This window comes from Bos grunniens, chromosome 3 (genome assembly GCF_055505025.1).
Source record: "Bos grunniens cultivar Pamir isolate PY7600 chromosome 3, Bosgru_T2T1.0, whole genome shotgun sequence".
Classification (NCBI taxonomy): domain Eukaryota; kingdom Metazoa; phylum Chordata; class Mammalia; order Artiodactyla; family Bovidae; genus Bos; species Bos grunniens.
The window spans coordinates 99,546,494-99,569,059 of NC_141167.1; the positions used below are offsets into that span (position 1 = coordinate 99,546,494).

Consider the following 22,566-nt stretch of genomic DNA (forward strand, 5'->3'; position numbering starts at 1 on the left):
TGGAAATCAAGCCACAAAATAGGGTATATCCTTTTGGTCTCAACATTATACCCTTTTCCTTTCAAGAAGAGACCTTAATACACCTATAGGAAAGAAATACCCTTACCTTATGTTAAAGTCCATTAACCCTTGTTCCTGCCTTCCCCAAACCAAACAGCAGGAGGCATTGTGTAAAGGCGTTTTATTTTAAAAATCCAGACATCTTACTTGTACAAATCAATCACTCTCCATTTCCAAGTCCCATCATCTGTGCTTCAGAGCAGAGCATGTGGTATTTTTCTGGGCTTAAGGTATAAACTGATATGGTGTTCAAGAACTTGTCCAGTGGACAGAGCCCGTCAGGGCAACCTTTTGGCACTTGCTCCTGTGGAAGAGACGTAACTCAGCAGGGGCACTGGGGACCCTGTCTGGCTGTTTTCAGCTGTGTCCAGAGTTCTGAAAGGCTTTGACCCAATCAGATGTGTACGTACACATGTAACAGCCAAGAAACCCCCATTAATCAGTCAGCTTCCAGATTAAAAGCACTATGCCCTGCTCATGAAAGTCACTCAATAACTGCTGGTTGAACTGACTGGAAGACACATTGATGTTATACCCCTGGGAAGGCTGAAGGTCTAACCTTAGGGAGTGTTCAGCCTCTGCCCTGGACAGCAACCTGCTGAAGTGGCCAAGGAACCAGAGGTGCTGATACTACACATCACCTCCCAAAGACCTCATCATTAATTTTCAAAACAGGCCTCACAGTCAGGAGTTACATCCTGGGAGAGACGCTCAGGAGAAGAGAAGGGTGGTCCTGTTGTTAGAAGGGTTCTGTGGCAGAACTGGGACATGGTTCCAGCCCCAGCCTGCCACTACGGACCCAGTTCTGCCTTATCCCTGGGCCACAGCCATGAGAGGATCCAGAGAGCTCGTGTACCAGTGGAGACTCCCTGGGCCCAAGCAGGTGACTTGGTGCTAAACCAGGTGGGCCGGGTGGCCCAGCCGCCTCCCAACCATACCCCAGGGGTCTTACCTTCCCTCGGTAATAGAGCTGCACAAACCACTCCTTAGACTCCCGGTGCTGGTAGAGTTCCATGGTTAGGTCCACAGCAAATGGGGGCCATTTGTGGTCAAAAATTCCCAGGGTCATTAAGAGAGGCATGAGAGTCACATCGTGAGCTGCATAGAGGTACAGCTTCCTGCAAGCAGAGAACAGTTCTCCATAGTTCTTCACCGCAGGACTCTGGAGGCCAGGACATCGCCTGCCTCCTTTAAGTGAGGAAACCAGGTGACATCTAGAAATCAGTTGAGCCTGGTATAAATCTCCTTTGAGGGACTTTCCTGGTAGTCCAGTGGTTAAGAATCTACCTTGCAGTGCAGGGGACATGGGTTCGATCCCTGGTCCAGGAACTAAGATCTCACATGCTGTGGAGCAACTAAGCTTATGTGCCACAACTATTGGACCCTGCATGCTGCAATGAAGACCGGCACAACCAAATAAATAAATGTGAGGGAAAAACCCCCAAAACTCCTTTGGCGTAGATGGGCTTCCCTGGTGACTCAAACAGTGAAAAATCTGCCTGCAATGCAGGAGACCCAGGTTAGATCCCTGGGTTGGGAAGTTTCCTCTGGAGAAGGGAATGGCTACTCACTCCAGTATTCTTGCCTGGAGAATTCCATGGACAGAGGAACCTGGTGGGATACAGTCCATGGGGTCGCAAAGTGTTTTCTCCAATATCAGGGGACTTAGAAACCACCTGGGAGTCTTGTTAAAAGGCAGACTCTGATTCAGTGGGTCAGGCTGCGGTGGAGAATCAAACAATCTCAGGTGATGGTGAAGTTGTTTATCTGCAGACCACACTTCGTTTACCAAGGGCCTTGGACACACATTCCAAATCCATGGTCCCTAACCTGGAGTTCCAGGCACCCCAAAAGTGGCTATGGAGGTTCACAAGCCACTTCCAACATTTTTAAATGACCAGTAGAATCCCTATATTCCAATATACTCAGTGAAGGTGTTTAAACAATCTATTAAGCAACTATCATTGTTTGGGGCTATTTTAATACCAAATCAGTTCAGTTCAGTTCTGTTGCTCAGTCGTGTTCGACTCTTTGCGACCCATGGACTGCAGCACACCAGGCCTCCCTGTCCATCCTCCCGGAGTTGTGATGTCCTAATTACTTACTCCATTGGATGCATGTTCAATTCGTTTTAAAAAATGGAAAAATTTATTTAGGGTTCTTTTCTACTAAAATGAAAATTTCAAAACATGGTAGGACAGACATGTCAGGAAGAAAGGTAGAAATGTCGTGAATGTCTCTGGGACACATGGTCTCGAACATCTACTTTCAGTTACCGACGGCCTGGTTCTCACCCTCCCAGAGCCTGGGTTCCCTCCCTGTAGCCAGAGCCCCACCGCCACCACCCTCCTCAGTCACGCCAAGCCAAGCTGCTCAGCCAAGTACCTGGTCTTGCTGGGAGGAGTGGCAGGGTCCACGACTTTCAGCAGGTTGCTCTCCAGGATGTGCAGGAATGGGCCAACTGCCATCTGAAGGCCCTCCCTGTGGTGAGTAAACAGTACTGAAGTACCCAGTGGGCACTGGGCACACAAGGGATGCAGGCTGCTTCTGCCCCCGGAACCTCATGAGCCCAGTCAGAGAGCTGAGAAAAGACAAGGGATGCAAGGAGGACAGAGACAGGCAGTAAGGGCGGAAACAGCACCGCCTTAAGTCCGAGGGCTCTCTGCGCGCCGAGACTGTAAACAGCAGCAGTGCACAGACCTGGTATGAACATGGCTGAGATGGGAGGGGTGAGGGGATGGCAACCAGGATAAGCAATAAAGAACTAGGCCCAAACTGGGAAGGACAGGGTGTACTGAATTCCAGGAACTCCAGAAGGCCCTTAGAAGAGCCATCTGAAGGGAAATCGCCTACACTACACTTCCTGTGTGCCAGCTCCCCTTCTTTGGCATTGAGACCACAAGGACTTTTCTTAATTTATTCGATTTAACAAGCTCAGCACTAGTGCTCTTGGGGTGGCACTGTGGCTCCACCACTTTCATTCTCAGGATGGTCCCCTCATGATCACAGGTGGTTACCTCAACTCAAAGCATATTTGAGAAGCAACAAACAAAGCAGGACCATGGGGGCTAGTAAGCAGCAGAAAGGCTTAGTTTGGGTGACTCTCTCTTTTTATCCAAGAGAAGAAAAATCTTTCCCAGAATTCTCAGAACCCAATCACTAACAAAAAAAGTTGCCATGACTGGCTTAGACCAATCCTTATTCATGGTGACTGGCCACTTTTACAAATCAAGCAAAGTTGAAACAATAGCTGAGGAGTGGGCAACCAATCAGAGAAGGCAATGGCACCCCACTCCAGTACTCTTGCCTGGAAAATCCCATGGATGGAGAAGCCTTGTGGGCTGCAGTCCATGAGGTCGCTGGGAGTCGGGCACAACTGAGCAACTTCACTTTCAATTTTCACTTTCACGCATTGGAGAAGGTAATGGCAGCCCACTCCAGTGTTCTTGCCTGGAGAATCCCAGGGACAGAGGAGCCTAGTGGGCTGCCATCCATGGGGTCACACTGAGTCTGACATGATTGAAGTGACTTAGCAGCAGCAGCAGCAGCAGACAACCAATACTATAAGCAGCATATACTTTCCAAAGAATTCGTGCAGGCCAAGGCAAGTTGGATGGCATTGTGAAACTAGAACCATTTGTTCCTGAAGAAACATCAGTTTTAAGAAACCAGGGCTAATGGAAAAGAAAGTGGATTGGACTCAGATCTTGTTTAAAATGCAGGAGAAAGCAAACAATAGCTGTGGGCCAATTCCAACTCAGCCGCTCGTTTTTGTAAATAGTTCCACTGGAACACAGTTGTGCCCATTTGTTTGTGTATCATCTATGGCTGCTTTCATGCTACACGGGCTGAGATGAACAGACACAACAGATAATGCACGGCCTGCAAAGCCTAATATATTTATTAGATATGTGTGTATGGACTTCCCTGGTGGTACAGTGGACAAGAATCCACCTGCCAAGGCAGGGGACATGAGCTGAATACCTAGTCCAGGAAGATTCCACATGCCGCAGAGCAGCTAAGCCTGTTTGTCACAACTACTGAGCCCTGGTGGCAATTACTGAAGCCCGTGCACCTAGAGCCCGTGCTCTGCAACAAGAAAAGCCACCGCAGTGAGCAGCCCGTGCACCACAACTAGAGAGCAGCCCCTGCTGCAACTAGAGAAAGCCTGAGCACACAGCAGTGGACACGCAGCACGGCCAAAAAAATATATGGAAGTATGTGCTGGTGGAGGGGAAGGCAGCGAGCGACGATTTAGGAACAGTGGGGCCACTTCAGGAAAAGATGAGGGAAGGTGGTCGGTCACAGGAGTGGCAGCGAGCTGAGAGGGTATGGCTGGAACCTTCCAGAAGCCTGAGGCAAGTGCAAAATGGATGCACTGATTGGGAGAAAAGCAGGCAGAGGCTCCTACTCTTATGCAAGATTAAGCAAATTCTTGAAATGTTAGCGGCTTTTTCCTCCCACTTCTCTTCCTCAGGACTTCCCCTCTATACTCCCCTCTCTTACCAAGTCACCTATTCGGAGTACAAGCTGAATGCTCTGAACCAACCATTAAAAGGTGTTTTTTTATATTTGGGAAGAGAGATATCCTTCATTCTGATAGTCAGGAAATAGGCCTTCTAAAAGAGAGCCCTAAATACCAGTAAAACAGAGAAAACACAGGATTGGTGGTCAGAAGATCTGGGTTCAAGTCCTGCCTCCACCTCTTTCTAGCTGAGCCTAGGCAAGGTGGCCCACATCTCTCAGGCCCAGTTTCTCCATCTTTAAAGCCAGGACTTGGACTTGTCAGGGATAATGACACCAACCTTATGGCAAGAACAGGAAAATGATTTGTAAACTGTAACGTGATGTATAAAATGAGCAATAATTATTCTTCCTTCAGCATCCCCTGGGTACCTTTCCTTAAAGCAAAGGAAAAAGTCGGTGATTAAGAGAAACTCAATCAAGGGACTTCCCTGCTGGTCCAGTGGCTAAGAGTCCATGCTCCCTTATGCAGGGGGCCCAGGTTTGATCCCTGGTCAGGGAACTAGATCCCACATGCTGCCACTAAGACCTGGTGTGGCCAAATAAATATATAAAAATAAAATAAATACTTTAAAAAGAGAGAGAGAAACTTGGTTGAGTGGCAGCTCCCAGTTTTGTGTAACAGTGAATGAAAACATTACGTCACCAGTCCCCGCTCCAGAAATGGAAGGACCCAGGGCCGAGTCTATTGAGAAGGCCAGCAGAAGGGGGTGATTTCAGCCTCTGCACACAGAGATGCCAGCTGACAGGTGTGAGCCGGCCTGACGAGTCCCCTTCCCCACACTCTGGGAGGCCTGACCAAGCGTGACTGTATGCCGGCAGCTGAAGAGGCCCCCCTCACCTGTCTTCCCACTGCAGGATGTACAAGGCTGTGTCCACAGCTCTCTGCTCAATCATCCATGCAAACCTCTTCAGCGTGGGGCAGCTCGGGAGGCTGTGCACCTGAAAGGGCCACGGGTACAGTTTTAGAAAGAAATACTCATCCAATGAGCCTGGCGGCGGACCCGCTTCCATGGAGTCCAAGGGGATTGTCTTCTCTCAGAAAAAGACTGGCTCAAAGCTCTATGTCCCCAAGGCCTGTCGGAAGCTATTCCTCCAGATCTGAAGGCCCAGAGAAAAATAGTTTTTTCCTCTCTTTCTGATGCTCATCTACTCCAAAGTAAAAAAAATTTGTGTTCTTTTAAGCTAAATAAATCAATAAATAAAATACAAGGCAAGGAATTCATAAATTTTTACTCGGCCTTAATCATCCCCAAAATGATTTCTAAAAAGTATGCCATATAAATACTTTATCAACTCTTTTTTTTTTATAACCTTAAACGTATTTTACACATAAGCATAAGGTACATTTCTGCCTTCAAGGCACACTGTCATCTTCACAAGAGAAGGAAGGAGGATCCAGGCTGCACAGTCTTTGGGTGTCTGACTTCTGAATCTGGAGCAGCATTTCCCATTGTGTGGCCTTCAGTATTTATTAGGAAAAAAAAAGATTCTAGGGCTAAACAAGCTTGAGAAAAACAGAATTAAAGATTAACCAGTTTTCTTTACCACAGTGCTCTCGGGTTCTCTAATAGGCTGACATGCATATAGACTCTCCAAAAAGTGATACAATAAAGAGGCATTCCAAACTTTTAGACCACAATCCCTCCCTACTCACCACCCACCCCAGCCCTGCCTGCCCACATTATACACACTTGCATCATGGGTATTCTAGTGAATATGCTTCAAGGAACTCTGGTCAAGAGTTAAAATGTCTACACTCCTAATCTGGTGAGGAGTCCACCCTACCCCCCAGTTCCCAGGTCCATTCTGCCAGCAAGTTCTTTCACAGCTGCCTCCAAGCCAGGAGGCCTCCACCCGCTTCTAACTCAGGAGCCAGCCCACCAAGCCTTGCCCAGGCTCCCCCCACCCTCCCAGAGCCCGAGGACAGCCAGCCCACCTGCTCAGCAGCCATGTTGTCCAGCAGGACGAGGAAGTCCACTTCATCACTACTGGCAATGCCCATCCCTTCCTTCACTTTCTTCAAATCCTCTGAGATTCCTGGCTGCAAAGAAGCAGCCTGCCTCCGGCCTCTGCAGAAAAAAATTAAAAAGTTATTCCTTATATTTCTTTATACTGTATGGTTATTAAGTTTACAAAGTATATCTCATTCATCATTTAGGATCTTATTTACCTTTCAACAACTCATTGGGGTTAGCTAGTATAATTGTCATTTTAAAGATAGGTAAACTCTACAAAATCCAAAATCACTGCAGATGGTGATTGCAACCATGAAATTAAAAGACGCTTACTCCTTGGAAGGAAAGTTATGACCAACCTAGACAGCATATTGAAAAGCAGATACATTACTTTGTCAACAAAGGTCCGTCTAGTCAAGGTTATGGTTTTTCCAGTGGTCATGTATGGATGTAAGAGTTGGACTATAAAGAAAACTGAGCGCCAAAGAACTGATGCTTTTGAACTGTGGTGTTGGAGAAGACTCTTGAGAGTCCCTTGGACTGCAAGGAGAGCCAACCAGTCCATCCTAAAGGAGATCAGTTCTAGGTGTTCATTGGTAGGACTGATGTTGAAGCTGAAACTCCAATACTTTGGACACCTGATGCAAAGAGCTGACTCATTTGAAAAGACTCCAATGCTGGGAAAGATTGAGGGCAGGAGAAGGGGGTGACAGAGGATGAGATGGTTGGTATCACCAACTCAATGGACATGGGTTTGGGTGAACTCCGGGAATTGGTGATGGACAGGGAGGCCTGGCATGCTGCGGTGCATGGGGTCGCAAAGAGTCGGACACGACTGAGTGACTGAACTGAGCTGAAACTCTACTAGGCCAACTGACTTAGTACATACCAGGGCTAGAATAATGGATTTTCCAAATCCCATTCTAGCATTCCCTTCTATTATACCCAAAACAATGCAAGCATGGCCAGGTCTGCTTGAAAACACATCTACTTCTTCTGGGGAACACACTCTACATATTGTAAGTGCAATCCCAAAATACCTGAAACCTGAAATAGTGCCATCAGCTCCAAACCAATCTATCCTACACAGCAGCACGTTGGTAAGAGAAGGGGAATCTGTGTCTTCTTTGGTGTGCCCATCTAGATTTGCAGTTAATGACTGGCTTACTCATCTTTTCCATAAGTTTCTTCAGTTACCCCATCTGAGAGCCCAGGACTGAAGACAAAGGACAATGCTTGGTAAATGGTGAAGCCCCACGCGTGGCTGTATACACCATCTCTCAGCCCAGCGTGTGGGTCTCCCTGATGTCCTGTACCTTCACCATGAGCCTGTCCTGTGAGCAACAGCTGCCTCCCGTCCTAGATAGCTGATGTCAGACCCAAGTAATGCCATCTCTCCCACCCATTATCCACTGGCACAGCCAGTCTGCTGGCAAAGGTGGTACAATGCTGCCTGTACCCCCACCCTGAGGAACAAGAATCAGAGGCAGTTACCTGGTTCTTTTCCGCAGGTTCCAGCAGTATTGGTAGTTGGGGTACAAGACTTCTGAGCTTGCTTCGTCAGTGTGGATGACGATGGGTCCTGGAAGGAAGGTGGGAAGCACAGGCGGGAAGAGGCTTCAGTTTGTTCTTCCCAGCAGCTCCATCCCCTTCTTCTTCTCTTTGTATACACAGATGGAGCTGCCCCCAGAGGCCGGCCATCATCCAGGTTACTCCTTAAGGACAGTGAATGCCTTCAATATGCCCTGGCTTTGCCAACAGGAGCTCCCCTGGGGTCTGAGAAAGCACACAGCAGCCCAGTTCTGTCGAGCACAACCTCTCCTGCTGGGCTACCTATATCCTGGAGAAGGCACAGACCTGATCAGACTGGCACATCCATGCTCAGTCATGACCCTTTGCAACCCTACGTACTGTAGCCTGCCAGGCTTCTCTGTCCATGGGATCTTCTAGGCAACAATACTGGAGTGGGTAGCTATTTCCTACTCCAGGCACATCTATGATGCATTCCAAAAAAAATGCCTGCCTCAAGATACTACCAGCACTCAGAGATTCTAACAAATGGGCCATCCCTTACTTTAGCAGAACAAGGTGATTTTCTTGCTTTGCAAAGTCCAATCCTATAGGCCAATATGGGCTTTCCAGGTGGCACTTGTGGTAAAGAACCTTCCTGCCAATGCAGAAGTAAGATGCGGGTTCAATCTCTGGGTTGGGAAGATCCCCTGGAGGAGGGCATGGCAACCCACTCCAGTAATCTTGCCTGGAAAATCCCATGGACAGAGGACCCTGGCGGGCTACAGTTCATACAGTCACAAAGAGTCGGACACGACTGAAGCAACTTAGCATGCATGCATACACCAGTATGGTGACTTATGAAACAATCTGAGAAAGGTGCCCACAGGGTCACAAATCCTCTGAGACCCCATGGCCTTGCCCAAAAGAAAAGCCAGGCTTCTAGATGCACTAGCAGGAACCAAAGATTAGACTACAAACAGTGTTTCTTACACACCTCGCAGCAGCTTGCTCCTGCTCAGAGTTGACAGGTACCCTTGTCTCCTGTCAATGCCCAAGGGAGGTGCTTTAACACCTTTCCATGCTTTGCTCTGCACCAGCGTCCTGTTCTACACAGCTCAAGCCTTTTCTTCTCTGATGGCAGAGGAGCTTTATGGAATTCACTGAGGTCAATCTGTGGAATGATTACTATATTATGTGGTCAGTTACTCGGTTGTATCCAACTCTTTGAGGCCCCATGGACTATATAGCCCACCAAGCCCTCGGCCCATGGAATTTTCCAGGCATGAATACTGAGCATGATGCCATTTCCTACTCCAGGTGATCTTCCCAACCGAGGTATCAAATCTACATCTCTTGCGTCTCCTGCATTGGCAGGCACATTCTTTAGTGCCACCTGGGAAGCCTTCAGGTGAATCCAAACCCCAAGACCTACCATTCCCAAACAAATTGCTGATAGTCAAAACCTCAGGATTAAAGAGCAGCCTACTGTGACTTGAGCAGAATACCAGAAGTCACATACTTGGCTGGTCTGGACAGAAGGAAATCAGACTGTGTCATGAGTTTAGCCCTGAATCTACAACCAGCCAGCAGGATGACTTTGGGAAGTCACTTCTCTTCTTTGGGGCTCACATGTAAATTGAAGGGGTGAGACTAGTATCAGCAATTTCCAACTGTTTCTAAAGCAGTGGGAGCTTTTTTCTCCCACTATGAAATAAGGTAATAAAAGAAAAGGGGTTGAGGGCTTCAAGGTAGGGGTCTGAAGCACAGCGTACTTGCATGCCCCATCCCACTCCTTTTCTGTAGTTCCCGACCCCTCTGAAGAATCCTGGAGTTCTGCAGGACACATTGTAAAACAGACCTCATGATCAGAGGCCCTCTCCAGATACCCAAGTCTTCTGAGAAGCAAGATGGCACAAGAGTGAAAAGTATGGACTGGGAAACCAGACTGCCAGAATTTGAATCCCAGCTCCTCCATATACTAGCTTTGTGTACCTCAGACAGTCCATTATCCTCTGCCTTAGTTCTCTTATCTGTAAAACAGAGATGCTACCTACTTCACAGGGTCATCACAAGAATTAAGTCAGTATCAGCAAAGCTCTTAGAACCATGTTTGATGTATAGCAAGTCCTTTAAATATGAGAATAATAGTAACTATGATTTAAGCCTCTGATTAACACATGGTAATTCCTACCTGGCACCTGCCATGACTGTCTGGATAACAGAGCTTCAGTTTATGATAAATAAGGTATACTTCAGCTGGCACTCAGATATGTGTTGAAGGAATGAATGACCAAATGATACAGAACAACACCCTCCAGCCCTTCCCCACCAGCCTGATTCTCTGGAGCTTCCTCAAAACCTTCTTGGACTTCGCTAGGATTTTACTCTTGAAACAATATCCCAAAGTTGAACCACTCCCACCAATGTTAGCACCTTGCGGGGTTCTTTGGTCTATCCAAATCCCATGATACTGGCTAAGGCAAGGAAGTAGTCAGGACACAAGTCAAGCTGGAGTGTGAGGCTGTCTGAGTCCAGCGCAGGGAGCGGCTACCAGGCGGCCACACCAGCAGCTGGTGATGATGCCACTTCCTTCCTTGCAAGAAATCTGGGGCAGCCTGAGTCTGAGGCCCGCCTGTAGACCAGGCTGCTACCAAAAAACACCCTTTCTACATTACTTTTACTTTAGGTGGTTCTGGGGACAGGACATTTGCCTTTTAGAAGCTGGGCAAGTGAACAGTTTTCAGAAGGCCATGCACCATAGACTATTCCTAAGCTCAGGGGCTCCCAAAAGGTAAGGAGCAGGCCACCCTGTGTGCTCTGTTACTCAGGCTGTTTGTGTTCAGCCAATGTCAGCCAGAATTAGCAGCCATACCCAAACCAGCTAGGGGCAAGGCCAGTCTCCTTTGGTCTGGAGGTTCTGTACCTTACACATTTTTTAAAAGCCTGATGGAAATTTTACCTCGATTTGAGATACTGCTAAAGAAGCTAAATAAAGTAACAAGAACTTTGCCTTATGGCATCATTTGAGTATTTTAATATTGGCAAGGTCATGATGATCTGAAACTCAGACCAGTAATTAAGTGTAAATTTGAATCTATTACAAATGACAAAATGCAGCTTCACCGGATAGTCAAAAGCCCTCAAATACAGGGAAAATAATAAACGTAGTCCTCGAGGGTGGAAAGTTGCAGAACCCACTAATGTGATCATTCACTGGCTGAATATGTCAAAACCCAAACTCGACAGACCTCCTTAACTGGGAGAGGCCATATGGGACACTGTTACCACCACCTGGGTTATGCTGTGGATTATCACCAAGACCAGGGCCGTGGCAGCAGACCCGGGTCCCAGTGAAGAGTTCCTCTTACTCTCTTTCCTTTCCAGCAGTGTCTCAACTAAACAAAAAGCCCCAAGTATTGTTTGAAAAACTCTGGCTGCAGCTACCTTATGCAGCTTGTGTAGACACTTGAGAGAAAAAGCCAGGAGCCAGGGGTGCATCGGAGCAGCCGACATGTTGGTGTAGGGGTGAGGTCAGGCTGGCAGGTGCAGCAGCAGGCCAGACAGGGAGGGGCCCGCCACACAGCTGGTACACCAGAGGCCCCAGGAGCAGGAGGAGAGAGACCCAGGTGGGACAGACATCAAGAAAGAGAGAGCAGGGCTTTGGAAGCAAGATGAAAAGGCACCTCAGGGACAGGGGCTGACTTGTAGACCCTGAACTCGAACCTTCTTTTTGACGCTGGAAAAGTCCAGCCAGCAAACAGCGGGTAGACTCCAGGTTCCGATAGATGTTAGTGGAACGGATGCTGGAAACAAAACAAAAACATAGAGAAACTCATAGAAGGAAGATTTACATGTGCACACTACCTTATTCCACAGAGCACTCACAGGCTTTCTAAACTACTACTGCAGCGTTAGTCACTCAGTCGTGCCTGATTCTTTGCGACCCAATGGACTATAGCTTGCCAGGCTCCTCTGTCCATAGAATTCTCCAGGCCAGAATACTGGACTGGGTATCCATTCCCTTTTCCAGGGGATCTTCCCAACCCAGGGATGGAACCTGGGTCTCCTGCACGGCAGGCAGATTCTTTACCATCTGAGCCACCAGGGAAGCCCCAAAAGGGAGCTACAGGGCTGGGAAATACCCTTTCTCTCTCTGTGGGATGGCTGCCCAAGGGACCTGAGGGCCAGTGAACATGACCTCCAGGGACCACTTGTTCTCTGAATCCTATCATATTAGGGTAACTGTCCCCAGACGGCCTAGGAGGTTCTAGCAAGGGAACGCAGCTTCTTGTATACCCTTGATGGAAGAATGATTCTCCTCTCTCAGGGAAGGTCGTCCTCTTTGACCAAGCACGCAGCATCAGGAGGGATACACGCAGAGCAGTGAGAGAGGAAGGGGACACCAGCCTAGCCAGCCAGATGAGCCAAATCAACCCTGGCAATCAATGGGGCGACAGGCTGCAGCCAGATCACCCTCACATGTCCCACCTAGACTACCTCGGATGAGAGTGGGAACCACACAGAGGGTTAGGACAGGTTTTCTCACACTCAAGACCTGACACTGGGTGCTATATTCCTTTCTCAAGTGACTCACAAGACCTCCAGTGGGTTGAAGGTTGGCGAAAGAAAGGGGATGTCTTCCACATAGTTCTTCCTCAGCCTCTCCCCGAGGGCAAACATCTGCTCCATGCCCACCTTGGTCAGCTGTCCAGCAAACATGCCCCCCTGAGGCGTGGGAGGGGAGAGAAGAATGGAGAAATCTCACAGCCTGCTAAAGAACCTCAGCCCAGGGCAGACCATCACAGCTCTGCAAGGCGCTTCAGGGAGCAGGAAAGCATCGCTCACCTTCAGCGTGGTCTCATGATACTGAGAGTCGAAAGGAGAGTGTGGTTTCGGGCCACCAGCGAGATTGGTGACTGTGTATTCAAGCTGAGTTTGGGGTGGGACCTCTAATAGCTGGGACTTCCACTCTACCTGCTGTGAGCACAAAAAAACAACACATTGCTTAAAAAGGTTCTAGAAACTTAAGAGTGTTAACATCTGGCAGCACATAGCTAGAATCACACTGATGCTAGACAAGCAACCTTCCCAAGAAGGATGGGAAGAAGGAAAGAAACTTCCACTCCAGCTCCAATTAAGGGAAGAAATGACTGCAATTTATTATTCCAGGTGTCCTCGGCCCAAGTCCTGTGATTGCCACACTAGTACTCACTGCTGAGGGTCTATTCTGGCACCAAGCCCAGACTGAAGTAAAGGGGAGAAGTGGCCAGAGGGCCTGGCACCTAATACTTGGTGAATGAATGAATGAACAAATGAATGAATATAATCCAATCTCAGTGACCATATACTTGTAAGAATGTTTAAGGAATCAACCTGCAGGGTTTTGTGGCCCCTTGTTAAAGACTCTATTTAATGCCCCTTGAACTACTATATATATCTCTTCCTTTCATCCAATTTCTCAAACAAGTAGCTGCCCTCTAAGAAACCTTCACTTTTTACCATCTTCCTTTACTCCCCGTAATCTGGCTCCTGCCCCAGCTGTATTGGTTTTCAAAACATAACAAGTAGCTATAGGCCTCCTAGCTCCAACAGCCCATAAAATTCTTACACTCATTGAGTTGGATGTGATGACTCAATTTTAAAAACAAGTCTTTCCTTCTAATTCCATATGCCAGCTCCTCTTCCCAATTTATTATGACTCTCAAGGCTACCCCAATTTTAATCCCTAAAACTCAAACCTGACTCTTCCCATTGCTCCCCCATTTCCACCCCAAACCCTGTGGATCACTGGCTAGAAAAAAAATGTCACTTCCACTGGTCCTTCTTTTATCTTATTATTAGAGTATAAATCCTTATTGTTGTTGTTTGTAGTCGCTCTGTCATGTGCGACTCTTTTGCAACCCCATGGACTATAGCTTGTCAGGCTCTTTTGTCCATAGGATTTCCTAGGCAAGAATACTGAAGTGGGTTGTCATTTTCTTCTCCAGGGGATCTTTCTGACCCAAGGATTGAACCCATCTTTCCTGCATTGGAACTACTGAGCCACCAGGGGAGCTTCATAAAACCTTATTACTAATACATGAAAAGATGCTCAACATTGCTCATTATTAGAGAAATGCAAATAAAAACTACAGTGAAGTATCACTTCATACCAGTCAGAATGGCCATCATAAAAAAAAAAATCTACAAACAGTAAATGCTGGGGAGGATGTGGAGAAAACAGAACCCTCCTGTACTGCTGGGGAATGTAAACTGATACAGCCATTATAGAAAACAGTACGGAGATTCCTTAAAAAACCAGGAATAAATCTACCATGTGACCTAGCAATCCCACTAGTGGGCATATACCCCGAGAAAACCACAATTCTAAAAGATACATGTACCTCAATATTTACAATAGCCATTGGAAAGAGCAGCAATATTTACAACAGCCAGGACATGTAAACAACCTCGATGTCCATCAACAGATGAATGGATAAAGAAGTTGTGGTACATTTATACAATGGAATATTACTCAGCCATAAAAAGGTCTGGAGTTTCTCTAGCTGAAGCAGGAGTGGGAACTCAGAGCCCCAGTCACTCAGCATCCCTTTAGCCCACAGGCTCTACAGAATGGTTTGAAGGCTATCAGATAGATCACAACTGAATTGGAAAGACTCAACACAGAAAAAGCCAATTTCAAGATGTCTGTACTAGAGCCAGCGAGCGCCTAAGGGCTCATCTAAGGCAGTCAGAACAGAAGGGAATTCAACAGAACAGAATTCAAGACATTGCGTCAATCCTGGCAAGTAAGTAGATAAAAGCTTTTCTTTTCTTTTTTTTTTTTGGAGGCTATATTGGTAGGTGAACAAGAAAGAATAAAGAAAAAAATTACTTTGATTTGGAGTCCAGGTGCATGAGGTGGTAAGGGGTGAGGAGGTACTTCTTGACTAAAACTGAGGCCAAGACAGAAGAACAGCTAACAAACTGAGTTCAATTTTGTACAGTTTAAGTTTGGGATATCTCCTCTGCGTTTCCAGCATTCCCAGCATATTCCCATAACTGGAGTCCGTTTTGTCTCTCTTCTTCATCACACTGTAAACTCTTTTCTTTTTTATAGCTGAGACTGAATTATCCACCCATGTAAGTCCAGTGTCTGAGCACAGGTCCTGACGCCAGGTCCATAAGGCCTGCTCAGCCACACTAAAAAGTCTTCTCCGGTTGGGTGTACCCACCAAGAGAGGACCTCTGGTTCTCCTAGGAGATGACTCCTGAGGGCTAGGTCACATCAAGACTAAAATACCCATTTTCAGACTCTCAAGAATGGATGATACATCAGTTCCACACACAGTGTCCATCCCACATACACACTGTCGTTCTTGCTCCTGTTTTTCCGTCCAGAGTCAGTAGCAAAGAGTAACTTTATAATTTTATTTATTTATACTCCATTTTCAAGAACTAACTTGAAGTAGGTGGTAGCAATACCTAAAATATAGCAAGGTAACCAATTTATTTATTTATTTTTTGGCTGCACCACGAAGCTTGTGGGATCTTAGTTCCCTGACCAGGGATTGAACCTGTGCCCTTAGTGGTGAAAGCATGGAATCCTAACCTCTGGACCAACAGGGAATTCCCAAGATAACCAATTCAAAGTCGAAAAGAAAGACAAAAAAAGTAACCAAAAATGGATAAAGCGATAAAGTTTCTCAAAAAATATTAATACATGCTGTGAAGATCTATATACTTACTGTAGGTGGGCCAAAAGATTCAGCACTAAGCTTTCTGGCTTTTACGTAAAAGGAGAAACCTGATCAGCTAGACAAGCTTAAAGATAAAAGCAAGCCAACTGTTCAGGAGAAGCACACCATTTCTCAAGTGAACAGACAAATTCCTCCCAAGGGTCCTCATAAAGAGGATAGAGTAATATAATGAACATCTTTTCAGTAGTCACAGCAATGAGTTTTGTGGGATTGTTTCTTATTGTTCCCTCGACACAGAATGATAGCATCTCACCAAAGCACATTTCCATGAAGACAATACTATACAGGGATCAATATGTTACATTCCAGGTAAAAGGAAAAAAAAAAATCTACATAAAAGTAAACAAAAACTTCCAGGTATAGTTTTCAGAATAAACTAATGATTTGAAAGCTTGCACACTCCACACTACTACAGCTGGAAAAATTTTTTAAAGTTACTGATGCCTGAGCCCCACATGGGTTAATCACATCCAAATCTCCCAGGGATGGGGCCTCAGTTTTTTTAATGCTACTCAGTCTAGATAATTATAAAGCTTCACCAGAGAAGCTTTTATCATGACTAGATGCTCTGAGTCAATTAAATCAGAATCTCTGGGAGAGAGACCTGGGCTTCAGTATTTTTTAAAGTTCCCCAGTTGAATCCAATGTCCCAAGGTTAAGAACCACCACTGCACAGGAATTAATGGACTGACTGGCACATCCTTTATGTAATGCTTCCTGAAAACCACTTATCTTAGCTGAGCTTTGAATAAGTGTTAATCTACAATGATACTGACATCATCTTTCCCAGCCCACCTGACATTATTCTTCCCGGCTCATTTACACTATAGAATAAACATGGACTCTAATGTCTTCATATGAAGAAGGCAATATCAACCCACTCCAGTACTCTTGCCTGGAAACTCCCATGGACACAGGAGTCTGGTAGGCTGCAGTCCATAGGTCTCGAAGAGTCAGACATGACTCAGTGACTTCACTTTCACTTTTCACTTTCATGCATTGGAGAAGGAAATGGCAACCCACTCCAGCGTTCTTGCCTGGAGAATCCCAGGGACGGAGGAGCCTGGTAGGCTGCCGTCTATGGGGTCACACAGAGTCGGACATGACTGAAGTGACTTAGCAGCAATGTCTTCATGAACTGTGGAGTTTGAACGCATTGGACTTTATTTTCTAAAAACTGGAGTCTTCCTGGGTTGGGGGCTATCTTGCCATGAAACAGAGAGAAGCTGACAAAATTCCAAAAGTAGGGTCAAAATTATCTTTGGAAAGCATACTTGGATCTAATCTAACAATCAGAAAAAATGACCAATCAAGTTTCAGAGTTTTATTTCCAGAGCACATATACAATACTTTTAGGAAGACAGGTTAATTCATCAGTCATTCAATCATTAAAAAAAAAGCTCAATAAAACATCTAGTTTTAAACAATGATATTTTCTAAGGATTTGTGAGATAATGAATGCATTGATTTGTCATGTGTTTATCTATAAACCAGTCAGAAGTCTGGAAACATCTACCAAAGGCAATTTTAGTTTTAGAACAGCTGTTAAATAGTCCTTCCTAACTCTAATTAATAGCAGAACCAGGAAGACTAGAAAATCCCATTAACGACCTCTATCAAACTAGAGCTTGGAAAAAAAATCCTGATAGCCAGAAACAAGTCACAGGAGGCTGATGACACCCACTCATAGCCTAAATTGAACAAAGGTTGGTTATACCCCTTGCTTTTATGCTTTATACAAAATAACTAAAGGCGTTCAGTGCATCTACATAAAATCTGAAAATGTGAACAGGCCTGAGTGGTAATGTGCCTTGCTGCTGCTGCTGCTAAGTCACTTCAGTTGTGCCTGACTCTGTGCAACCCCATAGATGGCAGCCCACCAGGCTTCCCCATCCCTGGGATTCTCCAGGCAAGAACACTGGAGTGCGTTGCCATTTCCTTCTCCAATGCATGAAAGTGAAAAGTGAAAGTGAAGTCGCTCGGTCATGCCCGACTCTTAGCAACCCCATGGACTGGAGCCCACCAGGCTCCTCCGTCCATGAGATCTTCCAGGCAAGAGTACTGGAGTGGGGTGCCAATTGCAAAATGAGACCAAGGATTCAAATGCACCATATATTGTGGCTACAAAAATAGAAGATGAATGAAGCCGGTATTCTGCCCCTTCCAACATAAAGGCAGAGATACCCATCACACACCCACTGGCTCAGGAGAAAGCCCTAAAAGAATCTAAATCTTTTTCCGGTTACTTAAGGGAACACATATACTGTCTGAAAGAGGTCCAGGCCTACACATTTAGACTTTTATTCGTGGGCTCCAAAATCACTGCAGATGGTGACTGCAGCCATGAAATCAAAAGACGCTTCCTCCTTGTAAGAAAAGCTATGACCAACCTAGCTGCTGCTGCTGCTAAGTCACTTCAGTCGTGTCCGACTCTGTGCGACCCCACAGACAGCAGCTCACCAGGCTCCCCTGTCTCTGGGATTCTGCAGGCAAGAATACTGGAGTGGGTTGCCATTGCCTTCTCTGACCAACCTAGCTAGATAGCATATTAAAAAGCAGAGACATTACTTTGCCACAAAGGTCCGTCTAGTCAAAGCTATGGGTTTTCCCAATAGTCATGTATGAATGTGAGAGTTGGACCATAAAGAAGGTTGAGTACCAAAGAACTGATGCTTTTCAACTGTGGTGTTGGAGAAGACTCTGCAGAGTACCTTGGACTGCAAGGAGATCAAACCAGTCAATCCTAAAGGAAATCAATCCTGAATATTCACTGGAAGGACTCATACTGAAGCTCCAATACTTTGGCCACCTGATGCAAAGAGCCAACTCATTAGAAAAGACACTGATGTTGGGAAAGTTTGAAAGCAAGAGGAGAAGGGGATGACAGAGGATAAGAACGTTGGATGGCATTACCGACTCAATGGACATGAGTCTGAGCAAGCTCTAGGAGATAGTGAAGGACAGGGAAGCCTCGCATGCTGCAGTCCATGGGGTCGCAAAGAGCTGGACACAACTGAGCGACTGAACAACAATTCTGTACCAAGAATAAATGGAGAAGAAAGGGGAGTACATAAGAGATGGGCTATGTACAAAACTAGAATGAAAATTTAGTGACCTAATATAAAAAGGCAAAGTAAGAGACTGAGAAAAGATCCAAATATTCGAATAAGGAAAGAAAGAGAAGGAAAGGAGTGAAGTTCAGGTTCCAGATAGAATGTGGAATAGCCATCTAGAAAGGCTAACTAGAAACTTGATAACAGAATTTAAGTGCCTACAAAGATTTATTATGTGGGAAATGCTTTGAGGTTTGATTTCACGTGTGGCAAGCTTTAAAAACTGGGTTTTCAGTTGTACACCGTGAGTTGTAGAACCCTGAGGACTTCTTAAAAGCAACTGTCATGAGTATGCCTAATATCAATTTGGACATCCTGCTGAACCTGCTCCAACATCAACCTGGAGAACCAACAATGCAAAAGCATCCCACAGGCAAGTTTGCCACCTGGATGCCTGGGAATTCCAGGTTGCCTATTTATCTTCATTAGGAAGACAATTCTTTAATCACAGGCCTGTCTGCTATGAAAGGCCAGAGATCTTTACTGGGTCTTCCCAAGAATCAAATCCAGAAAGGGTAATCATCTTCAAAACCAGCTATTTGTTCTTTAATCGTAATTATCCTGAGCAAAACCAGGGGGATTTTAAGACTGGTCAATTAATTTTGTTTTTTCCTGCCTCAGATCCCTTCTACAGTAAGTTTAGGATGCCAGAATGAAAAAGGAGAGCCCCAAGATACAGCACTTGTTGCCCAAAAAATCTTCAGGATCTCAAATGGTCTCCAGCAAACCTGGAGAGAAAGTTGAGGTAAAATCTGTTCCCAAAAGTCGCTAAGTCACTCCAACTCTTTTACAATCCCATGGACTATAGCCTGCCAGGCTCCTCTGTCAATGGGATTTTCCAGGCAAGAATACTGGAGTGGGTTGCCATTTCCTTCTGCCCGGATCTTTCCCACCCAGGGAATTGAATCCCTGTCTCCTGCATTGGCAGGAGCCACCATTGAGCCACCGGGGAGGTCCCTTCCCAAAGGCATTATTAACCTCTTATCCACTGTGATCCTAATCAGGTTGGTTCCTGTCACAAAGGTCCCTGCAACTCTTTGACAACCATTAAAATGGTCACACAGAACTACATTACACCCTTGTACTCAAGTTCCCACAAATATTCACTAGAAATACAGAGTTTCAGGCTCCCACATCTACTGAATCCGCATTTTAACAAGATCCCTAGGCAATTTATACGCACCTAGGGAAGCACACTACTTACTACTAGCTGGGCTACATCACAGCCATGGGAAGTTTCCGGGCTGTCCCACAATCCGGGTGTCCGAGGGGGCTGGTGAGGGGGGGGGGGGTTGGGGGTACATGATAAGCACCTTTGTTCACACTGTTTTCCCTTCGTCAGGACCCAGTCCGAATTCCCGCTCAGTGAGAGTTAAATTCCAAAGGTGGTGTGCGTTGGGGCAAAGACCCTGGCCCGCACCTAGCTGGCCACACAGTTCTCGCTCCCCAACCGTGCCGGTCTCTCTCACCTGGTCCTCCTGAGGGAGCGGCTTGAGAGGGCTCCGCGCCCCGTGTCGAAACACGACTTGCACCATTTTCAACTCCAACAGGCTTCGGTCGACAGAATTCTGCTGGTCCGCACCCCCAGGCTCGGCCAGGGCCACCCGCCGCTGGTGGAGGCAGTAGGTTAGCGAGGTCAGGACGCCCACGGGGGCCCACATGCGCAGCTTGAAGACCCGGAAGATCATGGTGGAAACCCCTCGTCTGCCCTTCGGGGTGAGCGCGCGGAAAGCGAATACAAGTCCCCCGCGCGCGACGGGGCTCAGCAGCCTCCCCTAAGTTCCCAGGAACCGGAGGGTGCACACATCCAGCCGCCCAGGCTGCGACGGCTACGACTCCCAGCTTTGAAGGGGACCCAGATTGGGCGCAGCGAAGACTTCCCGGGAGTTTTAACCCGGGTCGGTGTTGGCCGCTCCTGCAGCAGACTGGGCGGGGATACCCGGAGCCGGGAGCTCAGCTCCTGATCTTTCGTCCTCTAGGGAACATTAAACTTATATTTCAGGTTCGGCCTCCAGCACTCTTGGCGGGACAGAAACACGCCCTGACTTCCTCCGTAGCAGTGGCTCCATTAACAAAGACCGCTGAACTCCACTTTTTTATAAGCAAGCTGCCGGCCACTTTCTCATCTACCCAGGGACTTGCCCCAAGTGGACCCATGCAAAGGAGCACGGGAAAACGAGTCCCGTGGTGACGCCTGTCCGGGGACTGTAAGTTTCGAGAACTACAACTCCCACAAGGCTGCGCGCCGTGGGCCCTAGCTGGAGGTATTACCCCGCCCTCCACAGTGGGCCTAGCCTCGTAGGCTAGCAGGTTGTAAGTCTCCGGGGCAGGGCGGCCAATGTGTGGGAATGAATTGGCGAGCTTGCCAGGCTAATTGGGTAGGAGACATGAAGAAAGGGGTAGATAGAATTGAGTGATGTAGATCATCTATTTGGAGTCTAGGGAGCACAGAGGACTTCCTTGAAGTTGAAGTTACTGAGTTAAGAGCCAAGACACCACTTACTGAATGATTACTCTTGGCTACACGGGGAGTGGGGGCTTTATATTTAATCATTTGATATCCCACTTCTATGTTTAAAGAGGTTTAGATCATTGCAAACGTATAGAAGTTCAAGCCCATTGATGCATTACTTGTATCCAGAATATTTCTTGTGGAAAAATCCAGGCCTTGTCTGTAGATGTCCCAGTGATGTAAGCACCTTGCTAGCCTAAACCAGCTGCTGGTTTGGTTTCTCATGAATATACCGCGGCTCCAAACTTCTGTTCCAGGTCTTTGCAACAGGACACATCTGTGTCCTCAAGGCAAAGGTCAAGTTGTGAAGAGAGTCTGAGTATATCAACATTAAAAAAAAAAAAATTCAACTGAGTAAATTTGAAGATTTAATTGTCTTTATTCAACTATGCATGAATTGGGCAGCACCCCATCTAGCAACTAGAAGGATGCTGGATAGGGTTGTACAAAATGGAAGGTTTTTCATAGGGTGGAGCAAGAAAGTATTAACAAAAGAAAAGATGGTAGTAATAAAAGAAAAAAAGGATTCCCCTAGTGGGAAGAGGGAGGAGAAGGGAACTGGCAAGGGTTTTATCATGCAGATTGCCTCTTCTGCGGCTGGAGATGGGGGAGTTGATGGAGAGGGACCCTGTGACAGCTTAATTTACTGGTGCTTAACCAGAAAATTCCAGACTGGTCCATTAACATTACATTTCTAGGGGAGGTTAAAACTGCAATTTGACAGAGATACTAAATCTAGGTTTGGTACCATGGACTTTAGTACAAGTGATGCTGAGCAAGGCCTTGTTGGATCCTGGGCCTGGAGGCCTTTTTGTCCGTCATTCCTTGTAGGCAAGACTCCAGCCTCCATGACCTTCTCTGAGTTCCAAAGGGCAGAACAGTTACTAATCAAAGGAGAAAGAGTAATGAAACCACCTGAGCAAGATTAAAGGGACAAGTTGTTGTTGTTCAGTCGCTAAGTCATGTCTGACTCTTTGCAACCCTGTGAACTACAGCACTGCCAGGTTTCCCTGTCCTTCACCATCTTCCAGAGTTTCCTCAAATTCGTGTCTATTGAATCAGTGATGCCATCCAATCGTCTCACCCACTGTTGCCCCCTTTTCCTCCTGACCTCAATCTTTCCCAGCATCAGGGTCTTTTCCAATGAG

The 22,566-nt window shown here is 46.6% G+C and overlaps 1 protein-coding gene across 1 annotated transcript; it reads right to left on the reverse strand.

The window, feature by feature from the left end:
• Positions 1–166: 166 nt before the first annotated feature.
• ACP6 (acid phosphatase 6, lysophosphatidic) lies at positions 167–21,055 on the reverse strand. Its single transcript, XM_086392236.1, has 10 exons — positions 20,376–21,055; positions 12,900–13,031; positions 12,649–12,779; positions 11,778–11,857; positions 8,037–8,124; positions 6,524–6,656; positions 5,426–5,526; positions 2,446–2,541; positions 1,013–1,178; positions 167–364 (listed from the first exon to the last, which is right to left on the reverse strand). The coding sequence occupies exons 1-10, from the start codon at positions 20,592–20,594 to the stop codon at positions 221–223; spliced, it is 1,290 nt and encodes a 429-aa protein (XP_086248362.1). The 5' UTR covers positions 20,595–21,055; the 3' UTR covers positions 167–220.
• Between the last annotated feature and the right edge of the window lie 1,511 nt (positions 21,056–22,566).